Source organism: Pimephales promelas, chromosome 20 (assembly GCF_988280905.1).
Source record: "Pimephales promelas chromosome 20, fPimPro1.hap1.1, whole genome shotgun sequence".
NCBI lineage: Eukaryota > Metazoa > Chordata > Actinopteri > Cypriniformes > Leuciscidae > Pimephales > Pimephales promelas.
The window spans coordinates 10,202,761-10,229,768 of NC_142788.1; the positions used below are offsets into that span (position 1 = coordinate 10,202,761).

At 40.4% G+C, this 27,008-nt stretch overlaps 2 protein-coding genes across 2 annotated transcripts in view; both read left to right on the top strand.

The window, feature by feature from the left end:
- The window catches only part of LOC120491856 (Fc receptor-like protein 5), a 64,351-nt gene that overhangs the window by 7,067 nt on the left and 30,276 nt on the right, over positions 1-27,008 (top strand). The gene's annotated exons all lie outside the window — the stretch shown is intronic.
- Positions 115-26,747, top strand: LOC120491841 (uncharacterized). Its single transcript, XM_089124583.1, has 9 exons — positions 115-289; positions 4,631-4,885; positions 8,257-8,523; positions 11,182-11,283; positions 14,220-14,276; positions 18,246-18,299; positions 18,541-18,609; positions 23,396-23,443; positions 26,283-26,747. Exons 1-9 carry the CDS (start codon positions 115-117, stop codon positions 26,288-26,290), a joined length of 1,035 nt encoding a protein of 344 aa, XP_088980709.1. The 3' UTR covers positions 26,291-26,747.

The following is a 27,008-nucleotide window of genomic DNA, read 5'->3' on the forward strand; positions in this document are numbered from 1 at the left end:
TATTTTTTTATTCTACCCCTGTGATTCTTAGATAACACACCAATACCAGACATCAGAAAAGATCAGTGGTTTGAGCCCTTCTACACTGGGGAGAAAATCCAGCTTGGTTGTAACATGCCTGGTGATGGATGGAAGTATGACTGGTATAAAGGCAAAACAGACCCTCCGATCACAGGTTCAAACTTCACTATCAACTCAGTATCTCCCTCTGACACTGGTGACTATCACTGCACAGCAAAGAGAGGAGACTTCTCAGTGGATAGTGGGACTCTACAAGTGCGAGTTGAAGGTGAGTCCATGGTGTACCTGTTTATAGTCATTTATATTGTGGAATATTGTTATTCTTAAGCACTCCTTTAGGACAACTGAAACGCATTAAAGGGATTATTCTTCTGTAATTCTGTAATTTTTGATATGTTTTAGCTTACCTCAAGGGCATACAAGATGTAGGTGTCTTTGTTTCTGCAGTATTTTCAATTTTGATATTTTTCGGTCTAAAATTTTTTTGTTGTCTGTCAATCATATAATGCAGGTTTAGGGGGTCCTCCGCAAAAAGCATGCACAGAGAAGTCCAAATTAAACATGATTTAATGACTCGTTATCTCGTTATAGAATTTATCTCTCGTGCGTCTACGTCACGTATTGTTTACACGGAGATTTCGGAAGTTTTACCTTTCACTAAACATATTTAGATATATCGAAATCGTCTTCCATTGCGATTTCCCGTAAATCTAAATATGTTTAGTGAAAGGTAAAACTTCCAAAATCTCCATGTAAACAATGCGTGACGTAGATGCGTGAGAGATCACTTCCGGCATAAGGTTGGACACGGTTCAGTTCGGTTCAGTTGGACATCTGATTCAGATCAGTTTGACATAGCTGTTAATAAGAGGTAAAAACTATATAAATACTGTTCGTTTTCTCACACAAACCGCTCGTTTCGTGTCTTAAGCCATCAATGTGCACTTACATTCACGAGTCATTAAATCATGTTTAATTTGGACTTCTCTGTGCATGCTCTTTGAGGTGGACCCCCTAAACCTGCATTATATGACTGATAGACAACACCGGTTTGACCGAAAAATGTCAAAATTGAAAATACTGTGGAAACAAAGACACCTACATCTTGGATGCCCTTGAGGTAAGCTAAAACATAACAGAAAAAAATTTCAAAGTGAACTATCCCTTTAAGTACAAAATTAGTAGTTGCAATTTAACTGACTAGTTAAAGAAGTATACCTATTTATAGGGTGGCACAGATACATTTAGTTATACTAAATTACTTACAAATAAATTGTGCTTAAATGTATTATATTTTCTCTAGGGAGGTTTCTGGCTAAAGTATACATTTCATTCACTTTTTCACGGCAATTGTTCATTACTCTTGTTGTTTCCTGTGCAGACCAGCCTCAACCCAAACTGTCAATAGAGTCTGAATGGAAAACATTTTACCCAAAAGAAAAAGTGATTCTGAAGTGTTCAATCAATTCAAATGAATGGGACTATGAATGGTTTAATGATGGAACACAGCTTTCAGATGATGTTGACATTTCCTTTTCTGGAAACACACTTACAATCATCTCAGCAAAAGCAAGTCATTCAGGACAGTATTCCTGCAGAGGAAAACATCGTGAGAGAACATTAGTGACTACAAGAACAACAGAAGCTTTGCAACTTCATATTCATGGCAAGTGAATCTACTTCTGAAACATTTGAAATTCATAAATGAAACAAAAAACAATTCAAAAAGTGACAGCCATATGAAATTTTGAAATGTTTAGCTGCATTACTGTTGCACTTTTCTTCTTGCCCATTCTCACCCCCAAGGCATCACTTAACTGACGCCTTGGGAAGCATTTGGACATGCTTCAATATCTGACGCTTTAGGCGCCCTTTAGCGTCAGTTAGATGACGCCCTAGGATCGCGTGTACCCTACCCCCACCCCACACCTAAACCTAACCGCGTCCTCTAACTCAGTGGTTCTCAAAGTGGGGTCCGCGGACCCCTGGGGGTCCGCGAGCTAAAGCCAGGGGGTCCGCGAAATAATTTACAACCTAACGTTTTTTTCCATGCTATGAGTCATGTTTTCTTTATCATCTGAAAACATGCTGTTTATTCCTAAGTAACTTATATAAAGCATTTAACATAAAACAATACAAAGTAGACACTTAAAGTTTTCTATAGATAGATAATCTATGTCTTTGCGTCAAGTAGATTCGCTGCTGTTGATTTTGCGGGACGTGCGCCAGAAAGGAGACAGAGAGACGGCATGAACCCGCATCCGGTTCTTTTCTGTATTTTTAAAAGGCATGACATTTTGTAGTCATTTATAATGTAGCCTATACACAAATAAAAAAATGGACACTTTACCGTTTCGGATGATGCACTCTTGTCTTATCTATGACCATAAATAAGAGTATTCCTGTTTCCACTGCTGAGGAAAAATTCCCATGTAATCGCGCGCCGGCGTCTCGCGTGCGCGCACAATAGTCAGTTCTAGCACTGCTACTGTAGATTTGACATTAGAAGTCTGATCATTATCAAAATAAAAGTGCATAGTGACAGGGCCGTACCCACAACTGAGGTTGCAAGGATGCACATCGCGATGATACTGACCTTCTCGTCTGAGGTGCTTCAGCAGACTAACAACGATAGCTCGTCAATGTCAAAATGTTTGAGTCGGAGTGAACTCAAAGTTCCCCGCACGACGTTTCAGTCAACGGTCATAAAGTGCGAGATAAGATGTAGGCCTTAAATTAACATAGGAACTAAACAGCTGTTTTAGATAAAAGTTTTAAAAAACGACTGAAACAATCAGTTTGCAAAGTATTAATCAAGCTCAACTTTAAAAAAGGAAAAAGCAGGTCAATAGAAACATACTGTGCCCATGAGATTAACATTATGGATTCATATATTTAACATATAGCCTACTGTATGTTTTTTTTAGCTATATTACAGTAGCTCAAATTAACAACGCACGCAACTATTAAACATAATGCCATTATCATTGTATTTATAGGCTTATGGGCAGTGGTGGAATGTAACGAAGTACAAATACTTCGTTACTTTACTTAAGTACATTTTTCAAGTATCTTTACTTTACTTAAGTAGAATAAATAGTGCCTACTTTTTACTTTTACTTCGTTACATTTTGCAGCAATTATTATACTTTCTACTCCACTACATTTCTACAACTTCTGTTACATTTTCATTACATTTTCTGATCAGTTTTTCCCCTGCCAAAACGTAATCTGACCGTTCGTTCGTTGCACGCTTGTCTCACCAGTGACGTTTGGTTGCCATAGATACAGTATATCAACCCGGTCACACTAAATGCGTCTCACACGCAGTGTGTTTATCGTGCAACTCATACGCGAAAAATTTGTTTTTACGTGCATAGGAAACACACCGTGTGTAATATACGTTTGGTTTGGTTAGGATTATGGCAAGCCAAGAGGTTCAGAATTACACCATAAATTCATCTCATTTACTGCCAAACATAGTTATTAACATATAGTAAGGATAAGCATGATGTGTATATTGCCTAATTGCAAGCTTGTTTCAGAAATGGTGACATTTTTTTCCATCATTATTGAACATCATTATAGGAGTAGGCTATTAGGTTCAATGAGTTAGAATTAAATGTTTTATTAATCATTAGAAAATTGACATTAAGATAATAAATTGTTATGCAAGTACTTTTACTTTTAATACTTAAAGTACCTTTAAAATAAAGTACTTTTTACTTTTTACTTAAGTATGGTTGTCATTGTGTTACTTCTACTTTTACTAAAGTAAATATTTATCTGGGTATTTGTACTTTTACTTAAGTACTGAGATTCAGTACTTCCTCCACCACTGCTTATGGGCTTTATTTGTGTGCAGAATAGGCCTAATTATTGAAACATTTCTCTTTTAAGGCCATTCCTGATTGGAATATGTGATTGTGTTTCGTGACATCTTGACAAAAAAAAAAAAAATGTATGCCACTGACTGACATGCTTCTACTAAATCTATAGTTATCCAATTGTGGGGCCTTAAAACACCTTAAAATGCACATGTGTAGATCAAGAACATCAAAAATTCCTAAGTGAGGGATCCTAACTAAGTGATTCCTAGCAAGATCACTTTTGTTACCTCAGTAGGCTATTTAGAAATTCCTGCATAGTACCCTGGGTGGAGACCATTCATTTTGTGCAAAAATATTTCATTTGCCGCTCACACATTAACTTTGTGCTCAATAACTGTTATAAATATGAGGGGGGTCCTTGGAATTTTTTTTCCCCTGAAAGGGGTCCCTGGCACCAAAATGTTTGAGAACCCCTGCTCTAACTGACGCTTTCCTTTAGCGTCAGTTAGATGATGCCGTAGGATCGCGTCATGTAAGTGACGCTAAAGGGCGCCTAAAACGTCAAATATTGAAGCATGGTCAAAGGTGACGCCTTGGGGTGAGAATGCGTTGTATAATGAGGTTTGTGTCAGCGTTTACAGCTTCATGACTATGTTCAAAAGGATTTTCAGTGAGAAATTGTATTTAGTTTGTGTGGGGATTATAATGAACAACAAGCACATGCAACTCCAGTTTTGTTTGAAAGTGGTCCATTTTTTATACCTCTGTTTACCTCCTAGTTGACACACCAATGCCAGACATCAGAAAAGATCAGTGGTTTGATTTCTTCTACACTGGGGAGAAAGTCGAGCTTGGTTGTAACATGCCTGGTGATGGATGGGAGTATGACTGGTATAAAGACTCAGAAACCTTCATCACAGATCCAACCTTTAATATTAGCTCAGCATCTTTCTCTGACACTGGTGACTATCACTGCAAAGCAAAGAGAGGAGACTTCTCAGTGGATGGTGAAACTCTACAAGTGCGAGTTGAAGGTGAGTCTCTAGTGCCTATTTTGGTAAAGGTTACTTTGTATATAGATTACAGATTACGAGTTACCCTATTTAAAATGTAAAAAGTAGTGCAACTATTTCAATTACTTAATTAAAGTAATTCAACTGATTACATTTGACTACTTTTCTAAATTTCTAAACTGTTAAAGGGGTCATGAACTGGCTTTTTAAATTTTCTTATATTGCTGCCTGAGGTCAACTTATGACATCCGCTTGGTTTTTGCATTCAAAAACATCAAAATGAATAAGTAATGGGCTAGTTTGTACCCTAGTTTTGAGCCTACCTGAAACGCACTGGGTTTTTATGGGCGTCACACACTGAAGACTTGGAAGTAAATGCCCACTGCTGTGAGTGGATAACAGTTTTGCATATTATAATGAGTTTCAACTCACCCGTGATGCACTTTAGGGGAAATTGTTTTGAAAACGTCCAATGTTGTAAAATGGCAACCGGAGTGATTCGCCCATACATGTTCAACCCAGAGTCCGTGTGTTGCACCATTACTGTCAGATCCAATATAGACGGCACAGCACTGTTCTTTACTCTTAATCGCTCTGCAAATCCAGCCTTGTTTACAAAACAATCCTCAGTGAAATGAAGCAAACAAACGGTTTTACCCTCATCAGCTGGAGTGGAACGTCATTAAAAATAAAGTTTATCCATGCAGTCCTATTGGAATCCAGAGGAAGCTTATGCAGCGACTGTCTTCTTCCACAACCAGGCACTGCACAATATTCTGTATTGCTCGCTCGGTAGCTCGATCCGGTTTGTCATCACGAGGTAGATATCTATGTTATTTAGCTATGCGTGTAATGCGCGAATTGGTGGGCGGGGCTAATGGCCGTGTTGAAGTAGGCGTTGATCTTCTGCGGGGGTGGTGTTTTATCCTCTTAGTCGTCATAGTTCCCCACTTTGACAAATGAGTCATTTGCTGAGGCTGGTGTCAATAAAAGCTTTTATTGGACTAACAAGGACGTTTTCAGTTCTGAAACTTACAGGATATTCTTATAATATGATGACCTCTTAGATGTCAAAAGCTCAAGGAAAATTTGATCTCTCAGTTCATCACCCCTTTAATTATCTTTAAACATTTAAACCAGGGAGGGTAAACTAACAGTAGTTCTCAACACTGATTCATAAATAGAAGTGTGGATGCTAAAGACGTCTTTATCTGTCACGATTAGCCACACGCTTCCTTGACTAATGCTGCGTTCCAAACAGGTTTTGAGCACGTAAATCATGACTTCAACCCACGACTCACGACTTTGTAGCGTTCCAGGCCAGTCAAGCCAAATTACCTGAGCGCAAGGAATTGTGGTACCTAGATGTAAACAAACCATTGTTGTTTTATATGGTTTCGCGGGCTATTCGATGTCCAGAGATGTATAAAGTACTAGAAACCCGGACTTGAGTAAAAGTTCAAGTGCTCTATCAAAAAAGTGACTTTGTAGAAGTTGAAGTGCTCTTTTAGCACCACACTTAAGTAGAAGTACTAAAGTATTCAACATTTGTTGTACTTAAAGGACAACTCCGGCGCAAAATGAACCTTTGGTCTAATTACACATTGTTAGTCAACCGTTATCTGAGATTTGTTTTCATGATTGCCGAATGTAAATAGTTTTATCTCTAAAAACAGTTTAGCCTATAACACTAGTATAACGCTAGTATATGTATAGAGTAATGACAAATAAAAATCTCTTGTTATTACTGCTAACAAGACTCAAAATTGCCCCACACAAACACAATAGCATAATAAGGGTCCCTACATTCAAACCGAAGCATTGAGAACTTTGTCAGTGTCCAAAAAGTTTAATAAGTAGATATTTCATACACACAGTCAACTTCGCGAATACAGGAAGAAGCCATCTTTGAAAAATAGTCTCTACCAGTCGATCTACGAACGCCGATCCAAGTGTGCTGAACTGTGCAGAATCTCATATGGTCCGTTGTTTCCGGAAGAAACACAAACACGAACCGTTTTCTTCTCTTCAATATGTACACGTAGCCTACTGTTCGCGCTCACCTTATCGTCTCACCAGCGCACATGGATCGGCGTTCGTAGATCGACTGGTAGAGACTATTTTTCAAAGATGGCTTCTTCCTGTATTCGCGAAGTTGACTGTGTGTATAAAATATCTTCTTATTAAACTGTTTGGACACTGACAAAGTTCTCAATGCTTCGGTTTGAATGTAGGGACCCTTATTATGCTATCGTCTTGGTGTGGGGCTATTTTGAGCCTTGTTAGTGGTAATAACAAGCGATTTTTATTTGTCATTACTCTATGACCTATATACTAGCATTATACTAGCGTTATAGGCTAAACTGTTTTTAGAGATAAAACTATTTACATTCAGCAATCATGAAAACAAATCTCAGATAACGTTTGAATAGGTAACAATGTGTAATTAGACCAAAGGTTCATTTTGCGCCGGAGTTGTCCTTTAAGCATTGCAAGTAGTTTATTTTAAAATTCACTACTTAAGTACTAAAAGTAAAAGTACAAGTAATGTCTCATGTAATTATTAAAGAAAGCAGTCAAAAGTTTGAACTAGCAATCAAGCTTTGGGGGGATACAAATTTGCTTTGGCGGCCGCTAATAAAATGTCATTGCAGGACAACCCCTGCATTAGTTGTCAATGTGTGTGTCAATCAATACCATTACCCTATAAAACTGGCATGTGATTTAGGCAGCATGAAAGCCAAATGCAACTTGTAACGAGTAACTAGCAGAACATCAAAAAAATATTGAAGTAAAAGTATAAAAATTAAAAATAAAAAACAGCATTTTAGTACTTAAGTACAGTACTTAAGTAGTTCTACTTCGTTACTATAAACCATTTTGCAAGATGTAAACAACACTGGTCCAGACACACTTCCTGTTTCAGTTTGTAACTGTTTTCTTTATTTCACATGTAAAGAAAACATCTTAAAGATGGTTGTTTAACTTTTTGATTCAGTTTTAGATTAAGTTGACGTGTAGTTTCAAAAGTTGTATGTTGGGGGACCATCACAATAAAAGAGTTAGCAGACATGGATCAGACAGTCTACTAATAGTCTAATGAGAGTTAGTTGAGCAATAGTCAACTGCACGTTTAAAAAGGACCATCAAAATAAAGTGTTACCCAGAATCTTCATCATTGGTGAACTATCCCTTTAAGTGTAGTTTACTGTATGGTATGTTTTGAACATACATGGTATAAATAAAGTGAGTTCACAAGTAAGTGCATTTTAAATAAAACTAGTAAAAGTAAAAGCACTGATGCCTATTGATTAGAATGAATTAGAAGACTCAGTATGAAATACATTTTATAACAAATTATTTCTAAAACAACATTTTGTTTTTTTTCTAAGCTCGTCCACCTGCAGTTCTGAGTCTGGAGACCGAATTGAGCGACATCATGTCTGGGAATATCCTGACCCTCAGGTGTAGCGTCTCGGATGGCAGACAGTGGAGCTACACCTGGTTCGAGAACGAACAGAGGCTCAATGAGTCGTCAGATGTGTTCAAAGTGACAGCAACTGAAGAAAATAGTAATAGTGAATTCAAGTGCAAGGGAATAAGGACGGAGAGACCACTGTACTCCGCTCTGAGTGAGGGCTTCACGGCCAATAATATTGGTAAGTAATGCGAATATATATTATTAAACTTCTTTCATCCAATTAAAATGCGCCGATTCAGTGCTCTGGGTACACGTTTTGTTCACCAGCTGTGAAATATGTGTGCAACACATCAATGAAATTGACTTACAACTGGGGATGTCTGGACCCCTCACTGTTGTGTAGTGTGTACCCAGACAGCAAACTGACATTGAATCAACGTGGAAACGACGTCTCTCATGACATTGAAACAACGTTGATTTTGCTCATCGAATTAACGTTGAACCAACGTCAGACGCGGCATTCTTCAAAGCTAAATGAAATCGAAAATTGGTTTGCTTTCATAACGTTGAAACAACGCGTTGATTTCAAGTTGATTTTCCGTTAGTTTTGAAAGAATGTCTGACGCTGGTTCAACGTTAATTCGATGAGCAAAACAATGTCAGATCAACGTTGTTTCGATGTCATATTTCCACGTTGATTCAATGTCAGTTTGCTATCTGGGTAGTAACTCACAAGTACGTGTAAAGGTCCCATGAGTCCTGTGAAACAACAGGAACAATGGAACACTCAACATTTCGCTGGAAACCTCTGCCCCTTCCCAAAACACTTGAAGCGGCAGGGATGGCACAGAGGTTTTTCAAGGGGGTGATAGGAAAGGGCGGGCTGATTTATTTATTTATACAGAGCTGGGTGCAAGACCATCAGGTCTTCCTCTTTTTGAAGATGATAGTCATGAGGTTTGGCCATTTTGGAGGCTGATGAGTGCAGTGAGCCGGTCCTCAGTCTTGGTGGGTGGGGGGGGGGATGGGGGGGGTGCTACTTGCCACGCTCTATTTTTGTGCCTCACGTTTTCCAGAAGGACTAGGATGAGGCTGGGTGGCCGGCGGCCCTTCTCCCTGTGTGCCTAATCTGTGGTTGCATTTGGTCCTTCCATGGTGTGCCATGACCTGCCGTTTGAAGCCCTTCCCCCACTAGTGTTGACGTGGTTCTGCACAGCTTAGTGGGGAGAGTTGGTTTATTGAATGATACTGAACCAGGTGAGCGATAGCTTGTGGGCATCCCTTCGACCTGTGGCATCATCGTATATCCCCGTGCCTTTTCGCCAACGACAATCGATAATGTCGACATTGAAAGACACAAAGACACGAGAAGTAAATGGTTTCCCATATGAATGAGAACTCGTTATGGAGGTCTTCAAAGAATGGGAGAGATACGCTGTTGGGGTCCCTACTCTTGACCACCAGACTGAAATCTGTCTACAAGTTTAAAGCGTTAGGGGGGTCTCTTGTTCACGTGGCCATTCTCGCTGTAATATGGCCACCGCGCAAGTAACCATCTTGAGTAATTCCTCACACGCTTTGTCATCACGTGAGGAACACTCGGAGGTAGGCAACTAATAATCATACAGGATTTTAAGAGATTCGTTGACCTCCACAAGAGCCGAAGAAGTGCTGAGGCACACTTCGGGATTGAGCAAAAGGACATCTGGGTCTGAAGCATAGCTGTCAACCCTCCCGTTTTTTCCGGGTTTCTCACGTATTTTATCTCTGTTCCCGCTGTCTTCCCGTTTTAGTATTTTCCCGTAAAATATCCCGTATTTTTACGCTCTGATTGTGTGAGACGTTCAAGCTCGGACCTATTCGGCTTGACGTCGTTCATACTCGGATGTCTGGCCGGAGACACATTGACTGCGTGCGTCTCAGCTGCGTGGCGTGGCCGTTTTTATTTTACTGTCTATGGTTTTTATTTCGGCTCCCATGTTAACAGATTAGAGCTTGCACACTGCCTGCGTGACACGCGCAAACGCGTGCATGCTAGAAATAGAACCAGATGCCTATTTTCCACGCGACACTCAAGCGTGTTGGAAGCGTTTCCAGGCCAAAAAAAAAAACGATGTTCATATGTCAAAAATGTCCATTATTTTTGCCTATATATATTTTCATGTCATTTTTTAAACAATCGAGTCCTGGTGTCCACTACAGAGGTCATAGCATAACATAGGAATAGAATATATATATTTTTTTTCATTTGTTTCTTATGCTCTTAATAATGTAAAAAAAAAAAATAATAAAAATAATCCCTTATTTTGGCTACGGATTCCGAGAAATCTTTCATTATTTTCAATGTTCAATGTTGACAGCTATGGTCTGAAGAGAGAGCGAGTGCTGGACCCGTCTCCTGTCAATGCACCTGTGGGACATCTAATTATACACTCTAAAAAATGCTGGGTTGTTTTAACCCAACTTTGGGTCAAATATGGACTAACCCAGCCGTTGGGTTAAATTTTTACATTACATTTTTAACCCAACATTTCGGGTTTGTCCATATTTGACCCAAAATTGGGTTAAAACAACCCAGCATTTTTTAGGGTGTAGACTCAGATGAGTGTGCATTACGATGACATCACTGTCCAAGTCAATTTCACTGACATGTTTCACAAATATTTCACAGCTGGTCACAACAAAAAGAGTTACTGAATCAAGCACAGCACTGAGAGTAGCTTTTTAAAGGGAACAATCATTTAGATAAAAAATGAAGAAAATAAACATTTTGTGAGATAAATATCCTGTTACTATGATGGACAAAAAACACTTTTTATATATAATTTCTACATAAATGTTTAAATGGAATGTTGAGTTCTTTTGATTGACTTCATAATTTCCCTTATTATTACAGTATTAAAAAGAAAGATTCTGCTGGCTATCTCGGGATGTCTCGTGTGCTTTATTGTAATCCTGATCATTGGATGCCTTGTTCTAAGGATCACCCGTAAACCAGGTACAAACAAAACACAACTATTTTTCTGAAATGAAGTGTCTTAATTAATGAAACTGATCACATCATAAAAAAAGCAATATCTATTTACACCAAGCACTAGCAACCAGCCTCATGTCACCCAGGCTGCATTTACACTACAAGTCTCAATGCACAGATCTGGAGCCTTATCAACACTGTGTACATACAAAAACACAAAATCTTTCCCTTCCTCTTTGTATTGTCTGTCTAATATAGACCAATATTAAAAACAAACAACTAAGTAAATGCTCACCTAACCTGTTGCTATCCACCGATCCGGGTGTTGTGGTTCTGACGACACAGAGCTTGAACGTCACGGCCGAGTGCCACTAGCCTATTTTAGTAATCACACAATAGCTTGACAATTTAATTTACATTTTTTATAAATATAGGCCTACATATTCTTTTTACTTGTTTAATGGGAATTTATTGGTAAAATATTTTATATTTTATTTTCCGTTTTTACCGACTACCTGCAGTACCCTAACGGACCACAGTTTGGGAATCTCTGCACTATGCCTCTCATGTCTCTGAACAAGATATCCAAGACCCCCAGCAGAAAAATAGGCCCACGACATTAAAGATCCAATATCAAATTGTACACATTGAGTACTTTTTATCCTTGTGTGCACCAAACCACTCTACCATGTTTGCTGCCAAAAATCTATTTTTTAGTTTTTTCTGACTACAGAAATCTGTGCTGTTTGAAGATCCAGTCATGTCTGACAACTAAATTTGCTGGAGTTTGTTTTTGGATGAGCGAAAACCTTCCCACGCAACATGTGGTGATGCAGGGGTTGTTTGATTATTTATTTTTTTTTTTTAGGCTTTCTGACCCCCAAGACTAATCTCTGCAAGTAATCTCTGAAATTCTCTATCTGTGATCCTTGCAGAGTCTTTGTCCTCACCGTCCATTAAGACAATGTAGACACACGTCCACTTCCTAGCAGATTCGTAACATTTTTCATTGATTGGAACTTATTAATTATTGCCCTGATGGTCAAAATGAGGATTTTCATTTTTTTTTTGTTTTTTTTTTGTTGCTATTTTCTTACAGCCGCTTTTTATTTTGTGATGGTCAACAATATTTTGATGAACATCGGAACTATATTCTTTGGTTTTACTCATTGTGACGGATGATTAAGGGAATTTTGCCTTTGTGTTTCCTCATATTTAAACTCCTGTTAAACAAGAAGTCTGGATAATTTCATGGCTGGACAATTTCATGTTCCTAATCACCTTGGTGTTCTAAAAAAAGGTAAACATTAATGGGAAAATACTTCAGAGATATTTTGCTCGTAATTAATTCGAGGGGTACCAATAATTGTGGCCAACGTGTTTTGGAGAAAAACATTTATTCCATAATGTGATTTCCTCCCCACTTTCAACCAGCAACAGATAATAGAAACAATTATAATCTAAATCAGATTCTTGCTGTTTGATGATCATTCAACATCAAACAGTGATTACAGTATTAAATCACAGTATCAAACCGATGGGTCAGAAACGAATATACGCAGGTTTTAAAATGTTTTAGGCTTTTCCTCATCAAAGAATATTTGCAAAACATTTAATAATCAATCTCTCAGCCCTGCATGGTTTTTGCTGAGCTCTGGAATCCAATCAGCCAGAAGGAAACCATGAGCTAAAACAATTTTTGGACATGTACTCGGATAGAGTTCATTATTATTATTTATTATTATTAATTATTATTCCAGCCACTTAAATTCCACTATGCACAAACTCCCTCAAGGCTGCCCTTTCATCTCACAACTTCACTCCTTCACGTCTTTGATTCATACGATAGAAGACGAGAGTCAGGTCGCGGCAGCAAGCCTTCAGCAAGCCCCAGATACTGCCACGCCTCACTCTAACTTTAACTGACATCATTTTTCTTCACTGCCACATTGAGTATTCTTATCTGTGGTTGGATGGTGTGAGGCCTCCTGGTCGAGCATCTACGCCCTCTCATTCTCCATCCGTCCGATGCCATGAGTGTTGAACTCTCGTCAAAAGCATCGAGAGCTCTCCTGGTTGGGCGTTTCAAATTTCATTCACCCTGTCATCAGCTGATAAGGCCCACTAGCCCGACGCTGAGATGCTACCATCTGAGGCTATATGGGCCATCTCGTCGGTTGTACTTGAGTCACTCTGCTCTGCTCCCTGTCCATTGTTCGGTTGAGCTCAAGGTTGCTCCTCGTCTGCCTCTGAAATTTTTTTAAATGGCAGTGAAACCCATACTGATTATTTTGATACTTGTATCATGTAGCCTAGAAATTTAGCTTCAAAACTATGTGAAAATCACCCTTTCATTCACATACAAAAATAATTGCTTTAAAATGAGTTTTGTGTAAGAAAGCTGTATGCGAGGAGGGAGTGAATAAAGACTGTGAAGAGATTAAAAGAATGGCTTTTTGATTGTATGTATTTATTTATGTCATTTCCAAGCTGTTTGCTTTTTCATATTACCCTATTCACGTACAAAGATCAACAGGACTCATCATTGGCATTTGGTCCCTGAAAAAAAAAAAAAAAAAAAAAAAAACTGTCCATGCTGAAATCAGGAGAAACAATAGGGCTGTATGATTGGGGGTAAAACATCTAGTTGTGATTTTTCTGGATAATATTGTGATTAAAATTCAAACACAAAAAGGAAATATATATAAAGCAACCTATAAAGAAATTAATGCAGCCTATAAATAAATCATAAAAAAATAACACTTCAATACAGTAAACTACAAAAAAATTTCTGGATTAGATGTTGGATGTTACTTCATCATTTGGGACGAAACTTTGTTTTATTTTTTTTTTTATCAATAATACAGTAAAATAGTAACATTTAGCTTCTGTGTTTTTAATTATATTATTTACATTTGACATTTAATTACAGAACTTTTGTTTCTTTTTATTATCTTTAGAGAAGAAAAAAACTGTACAAGAGGACTTGTTTTTCTCAATGGGAGACTCCAAGAACCGTAAGTATAGTACCACATGTATACTCTGTATATTATATGTCTAACCTTGTGGAGACATTTTTTTCACCATTAGGAAAACAGCTTATAAATCATACTAAATTATGTTCCCTTTCGTATGTGAATTCCTACGTCTCGTCAGAGGAGTTTCCAATGAATTGGAATCACGTTAGGGAGACCAATTGCCTTTGAATGAATTAAAACGAGCCAAAAATATTGGCATGCAGGATTTGCATTCCACGTCCCGCCTATCAATGTGGGTATAAAAGCGGAAGCGAATGCACACACTTTGCTTTTAGCTTCGGAGCCAAACTAAGTGTCTTCTGAGTGATGAGCTTCAAGATTACATTTATCTTCACGCTCAGCGAGTCTGCTGTTTCTCTGAAGGCCTCTCTGTGTTGGTGTGACGGCACTTCAGCAATCTCCCTGGTAAACTCCCTGGCGGCTAGACTGAGATTGACTCCCTCCTCCTCCCTCACCACCCTCAATGGCGGGGCAGCTTTGGGATACGAAGGCCCAGTGGAGCGCCCGGTGACGATGCAGCTGTGTCCCACCTCCGTTTCTCCTGGCGGGATAACCCTTCGCTCCCCTCCCGCGCTTGTAAGGGCAGTGTAACTCCAGTCGGTCTCGCCTCCGGCTGCTCGTTGCCGAGGGTGCCCTCCTGCTGCCGCCTCCTCCCATGCTCAGCCCAAGCAGCAGTCAGCTAAGGGACAGGGTGCCGGCTGCAAGAGGGATGCCCAGCCCGCTCAGGCCTCGACCAAACCCCATGGCAAGAGGAGAGGTAAGCGACCCTGAGATGGGCCACCCAGAGGATACAGTGTCTGCTCTTCAGGAGGGTGCCTCTGCACCTCTCCTTCCCCAGAAGGAGGGCTGTTTAGAGAATCTTCTTTTTCCTTTTGTTTCTGTTCCCTGTTCCGCGTTTGGCGGTACCCAATTTGTCAATAAAAGAGCAGTTTCCATTTCCTCTGGGTCACCCACGGTCGAGACTAGCAGTCAAGAACGACGCTCAATTGCCTCGTCACTCTCAGTCCCCTCGCCCCAGCCCTCAGGTGCCAGTGATGCCGCCTCGGACTCGTCGCTCTCGTCTGTGGAGACTCCATGTCTCTCGGAATCCAGGACTTGACGCCCCCCAGCCTCGCTCCTCGTTTCCCCTCCGACCTTTGCCTCGGGACAGTCAGCAGTTGAATGCTCCAGAGAAAGATGGGCCTTCCCTGCTGCTTGCCCCCCGGTGGAGGCAGGTAAGCGTTGCACCACACACACAGACCCCACCTTCAGCCGCAGCACTGCCTCCCACCTCCCAAGTCCATGCCTTCCACCTCGGTGCCCCTCCGCGGGTACACCGGTGGTCCGAGTGGGCTCGTTGGTTCAGTCTCTCAAAGCCTGGCTAGCGCTTCCGAGACCATCCAGGTGACTCATTCGCACCATCCAGTTCGGCTATACAATTCAGTTTGCCCGCCGGCCTCCCAGGTACAGGGGTGTCCTCTTCAGCCAAGTGCGGAGTGGCAACCCCCCTGTCCTGAGGAAAGAGATCGTTGCCCTGCTGGCGAAGGACGCGATCGAGCCAGTCCCTCCATCTGAGATGAGATCTGGGTTCTACAGCCCTACTTCATTGTACCCAAGAAAGGCGGCGGGTTACGACCAATCATGGATCTGCGTGTTTTGAATCGGGCCCTTCACAAGCTACCGTTCAAAATGCTTACGCAGAAACGCATCTTTGAGTGCATCCGTCCCCAGGATTGGTTTGCAGTGATTGACCAGAAGGACGCGTACTTTCATGTCTCGATTCTGCCTCGACACAGACCATTTCTTCGGTTTGCATTCCAGGGTCGGGCATATCAGTACAAGGTCCGACCCTTGTATGTTTTACACCCCTTTATTTATGTTTTAGTGCATGTATGTTACATGCTACTGGATACCTGAAGTTCCTATCTATCTATCTATCTATCTATCTATCTATCTATCTTTCTATCTATCTATCTATCTTTCGGTTTGGCCCTGTCGCCCCGCGTCTTCACGAAAGTCGTGGCTGATAATAGCTCACTTGTGAGATCTGTTGTGCGATCACAGGGACCTGGTGCTCCGGAACCACAGCAGCCAGGACAAGAGCAAACTCTGCCCCACACAGAGGAACTCTTATCTCGGTATGGAGCTGGACTCTGTCAGTCACACTGCGCGCCTCACTGCGGCTGTAGCGTACATCAATCATCAAGGTGGTCTATGCTCCCGTCGTATGTTGCCACTCGCCCGCCATCTCCTGATATGGAGTCATGTGTTTTTGAGTTAGCTTCGTGGTGTTTACATCCCGTATGCGCTCAACTGTGCAGCAGTTGAGCTCTCATGGCAAACGCCACTTCCAGGAGAATGGCGACTCCATCTCTAGGCGGTCCAGCTGATATGGCGAGTCTTTGGAGCCACTCAAATAGATCTGTTTGCTTCTCCAGACACCTCCCATTGCCAGTTGTTCTACTCCCTGACCAGAGGATCTCTCGGCACAGATGCACTGACACACAGCTGGCCCCAGGGCCTATGCAAATATATGTTTTCCAGCCCAGTGAGCCTTCTCGCACAGACACTGTCAGGGAGGGAGGGAGGACATCAGGGAGGAGGAGGAGCAGGTCTTGCTAGTTGCGCAGTATTGGCCCAACTGGACCTGGTTTCCGGAACTCATGCTCCTCGCGACAGCACCTCCCTGGCCCATCAATCTGAGGAAGGACCTTCTTTCTCAGAGACGGGGAACTCTATGTCACCCACGTCCAGACCTGTGGAGACTCCATATCTGGTCCCTGAACGGGACGCGGAGGTTAGGCCACTGGCTAGTGGATGCTATTGTCCGGGCTTATGAATCCCAAGACATGCCTTGCCCACCCAGGTTGATGGCTCACTCTACTAGGAGTGTCGTTTCCTCCTGGGCATTAGCACAAGGTGCCTCGCTGGAAGATATCTGCAGAGCTGCGGGCTGGGTGACACCAAACATGTTTGCCAGGTTTTATAGCTTATGTGTTGAACCAGTTTCTTCCCGTTTACTCGCTACGGCCAGTGGCTTGAGGGAATAGGTTCTGTCGGCTTGCTGCGCCACTCCCGCCTTAAGAGCCGAATCCGTGCGCTTTTTTGCTCTGTTGGTTCCCCAACAAACGGCTAACCTCATGAATTCCTCCACCACCCTCCGGCACCAGGAGAGGTGGATCACCCGGCACCAGGTCTGTTACCTCTTATAAGAAGTTGTTAATAGACTGGGTGACCTTCACGGTGGTTTCCACGTGACCACTCTCCACGTTCCAGCTACCCTACGGGCTAGCTCTGTGTCTTCCCCTCGACAGATTCATTCTGTTGTCCTTGCTGAGTACGCTCCCACCCTATGGGCTGGGACTACCTCAAGGAATCCCGTATGTTTCACTACCCTACAGGCTAGTACATACGTGTATTCCAGTGCCTCCCTTCGGACGGGCCAGGGGCTCCGCAACGTTTCCTCCTACAGATTGGGCACCTTTCCACAGTGTTATCCAAATCCACTGAGTGGGTCTTGCGGAACAGCAGTGTGATTTCTTCCTAGCTAGCTCCTGCCATAAATAAACTAAGAAACTGCTTGGCGGGTAGCTCAGCTGGGCGCTGGAAGTGGTCAGCACCATGACGTTTTATTTGGGATCCCAATTTGTTGGAAACTCCTCAGACGAGACGTAGGAATTCCCATATGAAAGGGAACGTCTTGGTTACATATGGTAACCCTTGTTCCCCGAGTAGGGAACGGAGACGTCGCGTCCCGTCGCCATGTTTGCTGTACCTTCGTAGAGGACTGGACAGGGAACGAGGGTTACCAGATGTAACCGAGACGTTTTTTTTTTTTTTTGTCATGGGTAGGGCTGGTTTGTACAGTATACAAATTGTTATGTCTATGAAATGTCACTATAAAACGTGTGTGTGCGCGCAAATGTGTATGTGTATATGCATTTGTATGGGTCTTCAATTGCTCTGTAGAAATGGCTTTACCCTTGGAGGAGTACATGGACAACAGTCCCACAGAGATGCAAGGTATGTGCCTTTAACTGTTTGGCTGACATTACAATCAAAAACACAGTCATGTACTCATTTACTTTAACAAATGGTACTTTTTCATATCCCAAGCCTTTCTGATGATATTATGTGACAAGAAGTACAACAAGTAATGTTTTCTGGCATTTTGCATGAATTTGCTTGTTTAACAAGTCAGAATTATGATTTTAGATTTATATAACAGGTTTACTAAAACCACAATCCCTCTAATATCTTTCAGAATGTGAGAAAAAAGAAGAACTGTTTACTGATCATGTTTTAGCTGTTCATGTGGATGGTGTGATTGAAGGTAAGAAACCTAACAAACATGGACTAATATCTATCATATCATAGCATTTTGTAAAATAAATTAATCATTTCATTTTCATTTCAATAAACATTTTAATTTGTGTTAACATAATAATTATAATTGTTTATAATAACATTAACTTAATATTGTGTGTAATTAAAATTTGTAAACTCAAATTTCAGCATTACTCAAGTAGTTGGATTGACTTGAGGAATCAACTTTTAAAAACAGAAAGTTTTTTTTGTTACATATTAGGTTCCTCTACATAATTTCATTCAAATTTGTCATGACTCAAAAAGATTGATGCAAACTGTTGTGTCAGTTTGTTGTTGTTGTTGAGCTGACACATTATTTTTAGAGTGTGTACATTACACTCTTAAAAATAAAGTTCCCAAAAGAGTTTTTTTTTTGATAGTGATAAACAACACATCTTGGTTACGTATGTAACCCCATGTCAAATTGGGATCTCACCTGAGAGCCTCTAAGGACCACCCATCAGCCCAACTGCGGAATCCAAAGCAGTGGCCGAAAATACAATGTGTGTATGTACTTTCAGCACTCCAGTGAAGTTCACTTCATTTATTAGAATTTAGTTTCAATATTGCTTTAGCTCCAAACCAAATCTGAGTCCAATTTGAAATTAAGATTAAATCAAATTAAGATTTTGATCATATATCAAATATGATTTCACACTTTCAGTGATCTGTTAATTAGTGACACAATGCCAGTCACATGCCCTGGGTTACGTGGATCTCACAGACACTATCTTGCCAGTCTGATTTTGGTCAGTAATAACTCGTTAGTAGGTTGCCTAGTGTTTGTGTACAGAAAAGTGTAGTTTATTTAGCCACTTCTGTACAACTTGCCAAGTCATGATAGACAGATATCAAAAGGTCTTCAGATGACGTGCCTACTGCGCCGTTCATACATGCACCTGGTTTGACCTATCTTGGACACAGGTCTGAGGTAGCATCAGCCTCTGGTCATAATGATTTCAGGAGAGTCTGAATTGTATTTGTCAGGTACAAATGTATCAAGCCAATTACACAAGTAAACAATTATAAGCCAATTCCTAACATCAATTGCTCAAAAATGACTCTAAGAGTAAGAAAGGTATACCTGACAGGGACGCACAGTGGTGTGTGTGTTCCTAGTGTAAGTCTCAGGAAGACACTAACGCAGCACTGCATGTGGGTTTTCTGGTTATAAATTCCCAAAGACTTATCTGCTACTTTCCCTTAAAGGGTTAGTTCACCCAAAAATGAAAATTCTGTCAGTATTTACTCACCCTCATGTTGTTCCAACCCCATAAGACCTTCGTTCATCTTCGGAACACAAATTAAGATATTTAAGATATTAAGATCACTCCTGCATACTAGTCCATAAGCTTCTTGAGGGAATGACTTGCTGTCCTCAAAGTCATTAAAGACATCGTTGAAATAGTCTAAGTGACTACAGGGGCTCAATCTTAAGTTTATCAAACGACGAGAACACTTTTGTGGGCAAAAAAACAACAAAAATAACGACTTTATTTCAACTATTCGTTTTTTTCTCCCTCTGCGTGAGTCAGGTTACTAGTTTAATAGCGTATAAGCTTCTGTTATTGTACGTCACACGCATCACACACATGACCAGCGTCGGCCAATAGTGAGCCTACGTGTGAAGTCCCTTTTCGCAATCACACTATGTTAAAGGTGCAATGTGTAACAAAGTTGAGTATCTATTAACAGAAATGCAATATGACATTCATAACTATGTTTTCAGTGGTGTATAAAGAACTTACTTAATTAGCCGTAATGTTTTTATTACCTTAGAATGAGACATTAATAGCTCCATAACCGAGGGAATCCCCTTCTATGAAGGTCGCCATGTTGTGACGTCATATTCCTACCGTAGCCGAACGCGAACAAACAGCGCTACAGAACGCGTTTCATCACTACCTTGAAAGAGAAGTAGCGGAAAGCTGGAAGCTAGCCATACACTCCGTGAGTAGTGACTTTTCCCTTGTGAGTGGTGTAAAATATGTAGTTGGGATTGTTTCATGTAACTTAGTTCTCCCTCGCTGTGTTATGGGTTTGTTATGTTGGGGATAGATGTGCTGTTACGTTCGTGAGACAGCTGATGATTAGTATTCATGTCATTGACCGTAAAACAGTACGTTACAGGAATCACTAACCCGTCGATAGAGACTTTTACTAAAGTCTTTTATCACTAAAGTCGATCGCGAAGAATTTTAAAAATCAGAGAAAAAAAGCCTATTGTGTGTAGTAAATAGTATCTATGGGATTCGGAGATGACATGATTGTAACAGCGCGCGCACTTCCGACCTTTGGACTCATGCGATTCGGACGCGTCCCAGCTCAGCCACAGTAACAGCTCATATTAGCCAGCTAAACTATTACTACCCTGTTAGAAAAAATATATAGCTGCTCCCTCGCTGTATTATGGGTTTGCTACAGTATGTGGGGAGAAATGTGCTGCTGGTTACGTTTGTGAGACAATCAGCTGATTATTATTTTATTAAATTATATATTAAAACCCTTGATCCTCACCTGACTATGGCTTTGTAAACAGTATTCATGATGTGGTTTATAATGGACTGTGGTACAGAAACAGTGACAATGTTACACACTCTTGGCTTACTCTGGCTATTCTCTGCTGTCTCAGCCGACGAGATGTTTGTCCCGTTTTAGCAACCGTAGCTTCTTCGAAAGGGAGGGGTGAGCAGTGGGCTGAGCCCTTAGTGCAAACCCGCAACCGAACCACTAGATGTCGCTAAAAGTCACACATTGCTCCTTTAACTGACTACAGGCCCATGGAGAAGGAAGTGAATAGTTGAAATAAAGTCATTATTTTTGTTTGTTTTTGCTCACAAAAAGTATTCTCGTCGTTTGATAAAGTTAAAATTGAGCCACTGTAGTCACTTGGGCTATTTTAACGATGTCTTTAATGACTTTTCGATGCCAGCAAGAGTCATTCCCTTTAAGAAACCTATGGACTAGTATGCAGGAGTGATCTTAATATCTTAAATATCTTACTTTGTGTTCCGAAGATGAACGAAGGTCTTACTGGGTTGGAACAACATGAGGGTGAGTAAATACTGACAGAATTTTCATTTTTGGGTGAACTAACCCTTTAAGAATAGACCAAATGGCGGGAGTGGGAGGGAATGGGAGAGATTATTCTGGCATTGGGACGGGACGGGATTTCCCCCCAGAAGGGGAGGACTTTGTACTGATATGCCCTCCCTTTGAAGGCAAAGTGTTCCCCCCGTAGTGACCCCTGAAGTGGTGTCTGAGTGTGTGGTGCAATACTTATCTGGTTCCCTGGTAGTGCAGAGGGTGCTTGAGGAGGCTTCCTCCTCGAGAAGCATCCTCAAAGCGCACGCTGTTGCCGGCTGACAACAAAGAGAAGGCTGAGAGTGGTAAGGCATAGCATTGTGCACCACCAACAGTGCCCCCTTAAGACCAAGAGATAGAGGACACTGCTCTTTCATTGAAAATGTGGGTACCGCTGGCTGTGTGGCCAGTGGTGTAACAGAAACAAAACTGAAAAAAATATTCTCCACCCGTCCCTCCTCCGGGGAAAGAGCAGCTCTGTCCATCTCCAAAGTCGCACATCTCAGGGGTGGTGTTTCACCGACCGCTTGAAGGATAAGCAGCTGAGATCGCCATCATGTTCTCCTTGAATGCCTAATACAGTGTAGTTCACCTTAGTTTTTCACGAGATATTATGAAAGGATTTATTCTTAAATTTGTAATCCTACACTGTCAACTATTCTGATCTGATTCAAAATGTGCACACCGTTACAGTGGGAAGCTGAGCATCATCTTCATTTCCAGAGTGTAATAGCCATCTCTGCGATACAGCTCTCGGCATCCGGATCCTTATCTAGAGCGGCTCGTGACGTGTTGGGTTGCTGTGACACCCCATGCTGTCAGCCGGCGGCTCGTTGGCACACGACACACTGAGGAGCGGGAAGTCTATGGGGATTTTGCCTGGCCTATAAACTCTCGCTGAGATCCTCGATCTCCCAACAGTGTCAAGAAGACTGACGGCTGTGCTTTTACATGAACCACCCATGAATGAAGCAAACATGGCCGTCAGGTGAGGACAGGAACAATTACATGCAAAGATGCAAGGGTGGAACAACAACTTTAAAAGGACGCTGTGTAACTCCTGTGTTACCTACTGTAAGTTAATTGAGGCCCACGGGGGAAACGGCCCAAAGGAAAGCTCTTTTAGGCTCTCATTGAAAGAGCAGAAAATGCTCTTGCAGATCGTGACTACCGCTGTAGCGCCACAAGTGCTCTGCTCAGAAACAAAAAGCTGAACTGTGAGTGCACCCGCTTTCAAATTTATACCCACCCTGCAGGTCAGAGCATGCCATACAAATCTTGCATACAAATATGTATTGGCTTGTTTAGTTTACACTCAAAGGTGATTGGGCTCTCAGGTGAGATCCCAATTCGTTGGTACGTTACTACGCCAGTCGAACATGACGGATTGAAAGGGAACCTAATAACATTTAGTTATCAATTCTTAAAAGGGTATTTTTTTCTGTATGAAAACCAACTAAAGAACCTTTTTGGCAGTATAAAGAACCTTTAGTGTAATTAAAAGGCACCTCTGATATTAAAAGTTCTTCATGGAACCATCAATTCCAATAAAGAAGCTTTATTTTTAAGAGTGTACACAAAATACAGGAGTATAACAATGTTTCTGAGAAATAAGGGAGCAAATCAGTAATCACAAATGACTCTTTTTTTTTTAATTTTTTTTGAAGATGAAGATTCACAAGCGGCAGAAGCTATTGGCCTGACATCATTTAAAGGTAGTAAAATGAAGTTAGTTTAAAGCCGTTTTGAACACTAAGCATGAGTTAATATCTTTTAACCCTGGGTCATAAACTGCCTCAATGTTTTATTAAATATTCATGCACTTTGTTCTGTCATAAAAAGTAACCTTATAAATAATATGTAAATATGCAAATAAAAAGTCCCATCCAGGTTTTTAAATGTACAGTGTGAAATATTGAAACTTGAGACTCTAGGTTAAAGGGACAATGTGTATGAATTTATCCCATCTAGCCGTGAAATTGTAGCCTGGATGCCAGCCCGAACTCCGCCCACAACATTTTTTGGTCGGGAAGTTCGGTCTGGACTCGATCCATTGAGGAGTAATTATGATCAGGCAAAAGATGTTCGGGCATATCAAATTGCGGTAACACTTTAGAATATGGTTCCTTCGTTAATGAATAACTACACAAGAACTAATGAGTAACACAATATTAACAATCTAGTAACTACTATTAACTAACAAGAAACTCTGATTAATGAACTAGTAAGTAATAGCGCACAGACGAAAGTGGTAGTTCACTATTAAGTAATCAATAACTACTATTTTTTTAATATTTCCCAGAGAACTACTGAAAAAGTTTATTAACAATCTAGTAACTACTATTAACTATAATAAATTCTTATTAACGAATTAGTAAGTAATAGCTCACAGATGAAAGTGTTACTAGATACTTCTGTGGGAGTTACTAATTATTTGGATTCGTATTATAAAGTGAAGATCATTGGAACTAACTAATAATTACTCAAGTGTTACTAAAGACATTTTCTAAAAGTTACTAAAGTTCACCAAAAATCTCAAACGGTTGCACAAATCATGACTAGATCATCTAGTAATGTGGGGCTCATTATAACATTCCCTGTAATGTTAGTGTTCAGAGAAGGAATACCCCCCAAATGTTTTTATTTTATGTTATTTTATTGTTATAGTTCATCTAGTTCGTTTGCATTATAAATTTATGATGGGGAAATGTGTTTAAATTAACGTTGATGCAAATGCATTAGTTTATAGGGAGTAAAGCTCAAGCAGGCATATAGTTATAGTGATCCTACAGGAGAGGGCGCCCACAGAAGAGAGGTGCGGGCGTGGAGTAGGAAGAGAAGAAGAAGTGTTTAGAGTAGTGTTGTGAGCGCGCGCAGCGCTAGTGTACTGCGACTGAATGCCGTGTAATGTAAGCAGTGAAGAGATTAAAAACGAACCCATCAAACTATATGCACGTCTGGGAATTCATTCATTTCGACATGCAACAGTAACACTTGAGTAACATATTTCGACAAGAATATGAGTATGACGAAGTCAGGCTAGTGAAATTGTATTTTGCATTCAAATGTATTGTGCTCTCCAGCACCTATCTTTTTCAAATGCACGTTGCATCTATGGTAGCCGTTATGAACCAAAAATATATGACAGGATGTCTTCTAATAGCACTTCGTCGAGTGTTCCTTAACCCTTTCACGCGTACGATCACACCGGTGTGATCAGTCTTGGCTGGTCCCTGGAGCGTACGATCACACCGGTGTGATTAGAACGTTCAGTGCGCACGTCAGCAACTGCTAAATTCAAACTTGCTCTCGCGCGTTGGCTGGCGCTCAGCCAGAGACAGACGCTGTCATATATCACAACTATTGAGTGTTTTCAACCACATAATGTTTATTTTAGGTTTCAGACATTTAAATACACATATGTACTAGCAAAACAATGATTTTGAGTTTGTAAAATACACACAGATGTCTATGGAAGCGGCAATAATAATCCTTTCAATTATAATAAGACGACACATTTTATTCATATCAGATACACATTGTGTAAGTAGCTTAACATTTGATCCTATTCTTCTCCCAGTTCACCAGCCACTTACTATCATGTATTTCGTAATAAGTGGATGAATTGACGTTATAAATCCAACAGATCCGATTCTCTGAACTGAAAACGAAACTAAAATGGCGCCGCCCGTTGTGCATACAGCTCAACTAACGCGATCATTATAAAGATGTCTAAACAACAAAACCCATACACTTGCACATATTTGACAATCGGAATATCAGTGTTTCATGATATATCTAATACATTTTTGAATATTTTTAATAAAAAAGGAAAAATGACATAAAAGCAGATCATCACTCATTCCGCGCTCTGTTCTGGTTGTGCTGTGTCACGTGACAAGCAATGACGCGTCACCATGGAAACATTAAAGTGGCAAGTTCTAAATAACGGTCTCCTTGAAAAACTCACGCTGGGGGGTCAGTTAGAATATTTTAAACTTACGTGTGAAAGGGTTAAGATGAATAGTTTTTTTTTTTTATTTCAAACAAACTCCAACTTAACTCAATGAACAAATGAATCTTACAGTATGAATTACTGACTGTGAATCTTGCCGGGACAGTGACAAGCACCTCTCACTGCTGTGCTCCTCCATTTCTGCTGCTTTCAGTTACGTCACGCTAGCTCTGAACGAAAACACACTGTGGAAATGCGTTGGCCTAGTACTCTTCGTCCCTCTCTGCTACTATAGTTTTTCAAGATGGCGGAACTACATGGAAGCCTCCGTGGACCTACCCGTCCCATGTATATAAAGATAATAAATTCTTCGTTTACGAGGAAAAGTCAGATAATTGGCAGAGGTATTTGTACACCATTGAGGACATTTATGAATGCAAAAATTAATTTTAGATAATAAAATACCTAAAAAAGTACACATTGTCCCTTTAACAATTTCAAGTATAAAAAGACGCTTTGAGTACAGAGAAAAGTGCTATATCTGTAACAATTATTATTATAAAAACGGATTTTGAACTTGTATGTTTCTGCCTCTCCAGGACTCTGAACCATTATGTCAGCAATCAACATCAAGTTGGAGTTTCTATATTTGCACTGAGGCAGCTACTGTAAATGACATATGCTTTTATTAAAAAAAGATTGCATTAGCACGGCACTTTGTCTAGTACGGATAACGAAGAGTAAGAAGTGACAATTATCCGAAGTAATCAAAGTTATATGGTTTGTTTGATTTGCTCTACTTGCAAATATAAATATTAAGTATTAATATGATGCCATAGGGAAAAAAAACATTGATTGTAATACATCTACTAGATTAATTTCTCATTGTAATTAATTTACATATTGAACAAAAGATTTTTTTTTCTACTCTGCCACCTGCTTAATCGACAGCTTCTGCTCATCTTTGTATTTTATTTGAGATATTGTTTTTGTGTGTGCTTGTGTTTTGTGTTTTTAGCGTGTTGGTTCTGGATTATTTACATTCAAATAAACAAGGAAGACTAACACAAAGCTAGACTTTCATTTGATCATCCAATCAACTGGTTTTCAAAAACCAAATACACTCATTTACTGTTTATGAGAATTGCAGTTCTACACAAACACCATCACAGACTTGATTACAACATTATTGCAGCTATCAGACATAATAATAAATATAGCTGCAAGCAGCAATTATCTGGTCCAAGTGCAGATAAGACAAAAATGCATGCCAGCATGGCTGGGAGTGTCAGACTAACTGCAACAATGAGCAATTAACGGTATTT

What these genes read in the sequence shown, in the direction of transcription:
- LOC120491841 (XM_089124583.1), top strand. Translation starts at nt 115, where the DNA reads ATGCCTGGTGATGGATGGAAGTATGACTGGTATAAAGGCAAAACAGAC. An exon ending in AAGGATCACCCGTAAACCAG is followed by an intron (nt 11,284 to 14,219) that starts GTACAAACAAAA and finishes TATTATCTTTAG; the next exon opens with AGAAGAAAAAAACTGTACAA. An exon ending in AATGGGAGACTCCAAGAACC is followed by an intron (nt 14,277 to 18,245) that starts GTAAGTATAGTA and finishes ATTGCTCTGTAG; the next exon opens with AAATGGCTTTACCCTTGGAG.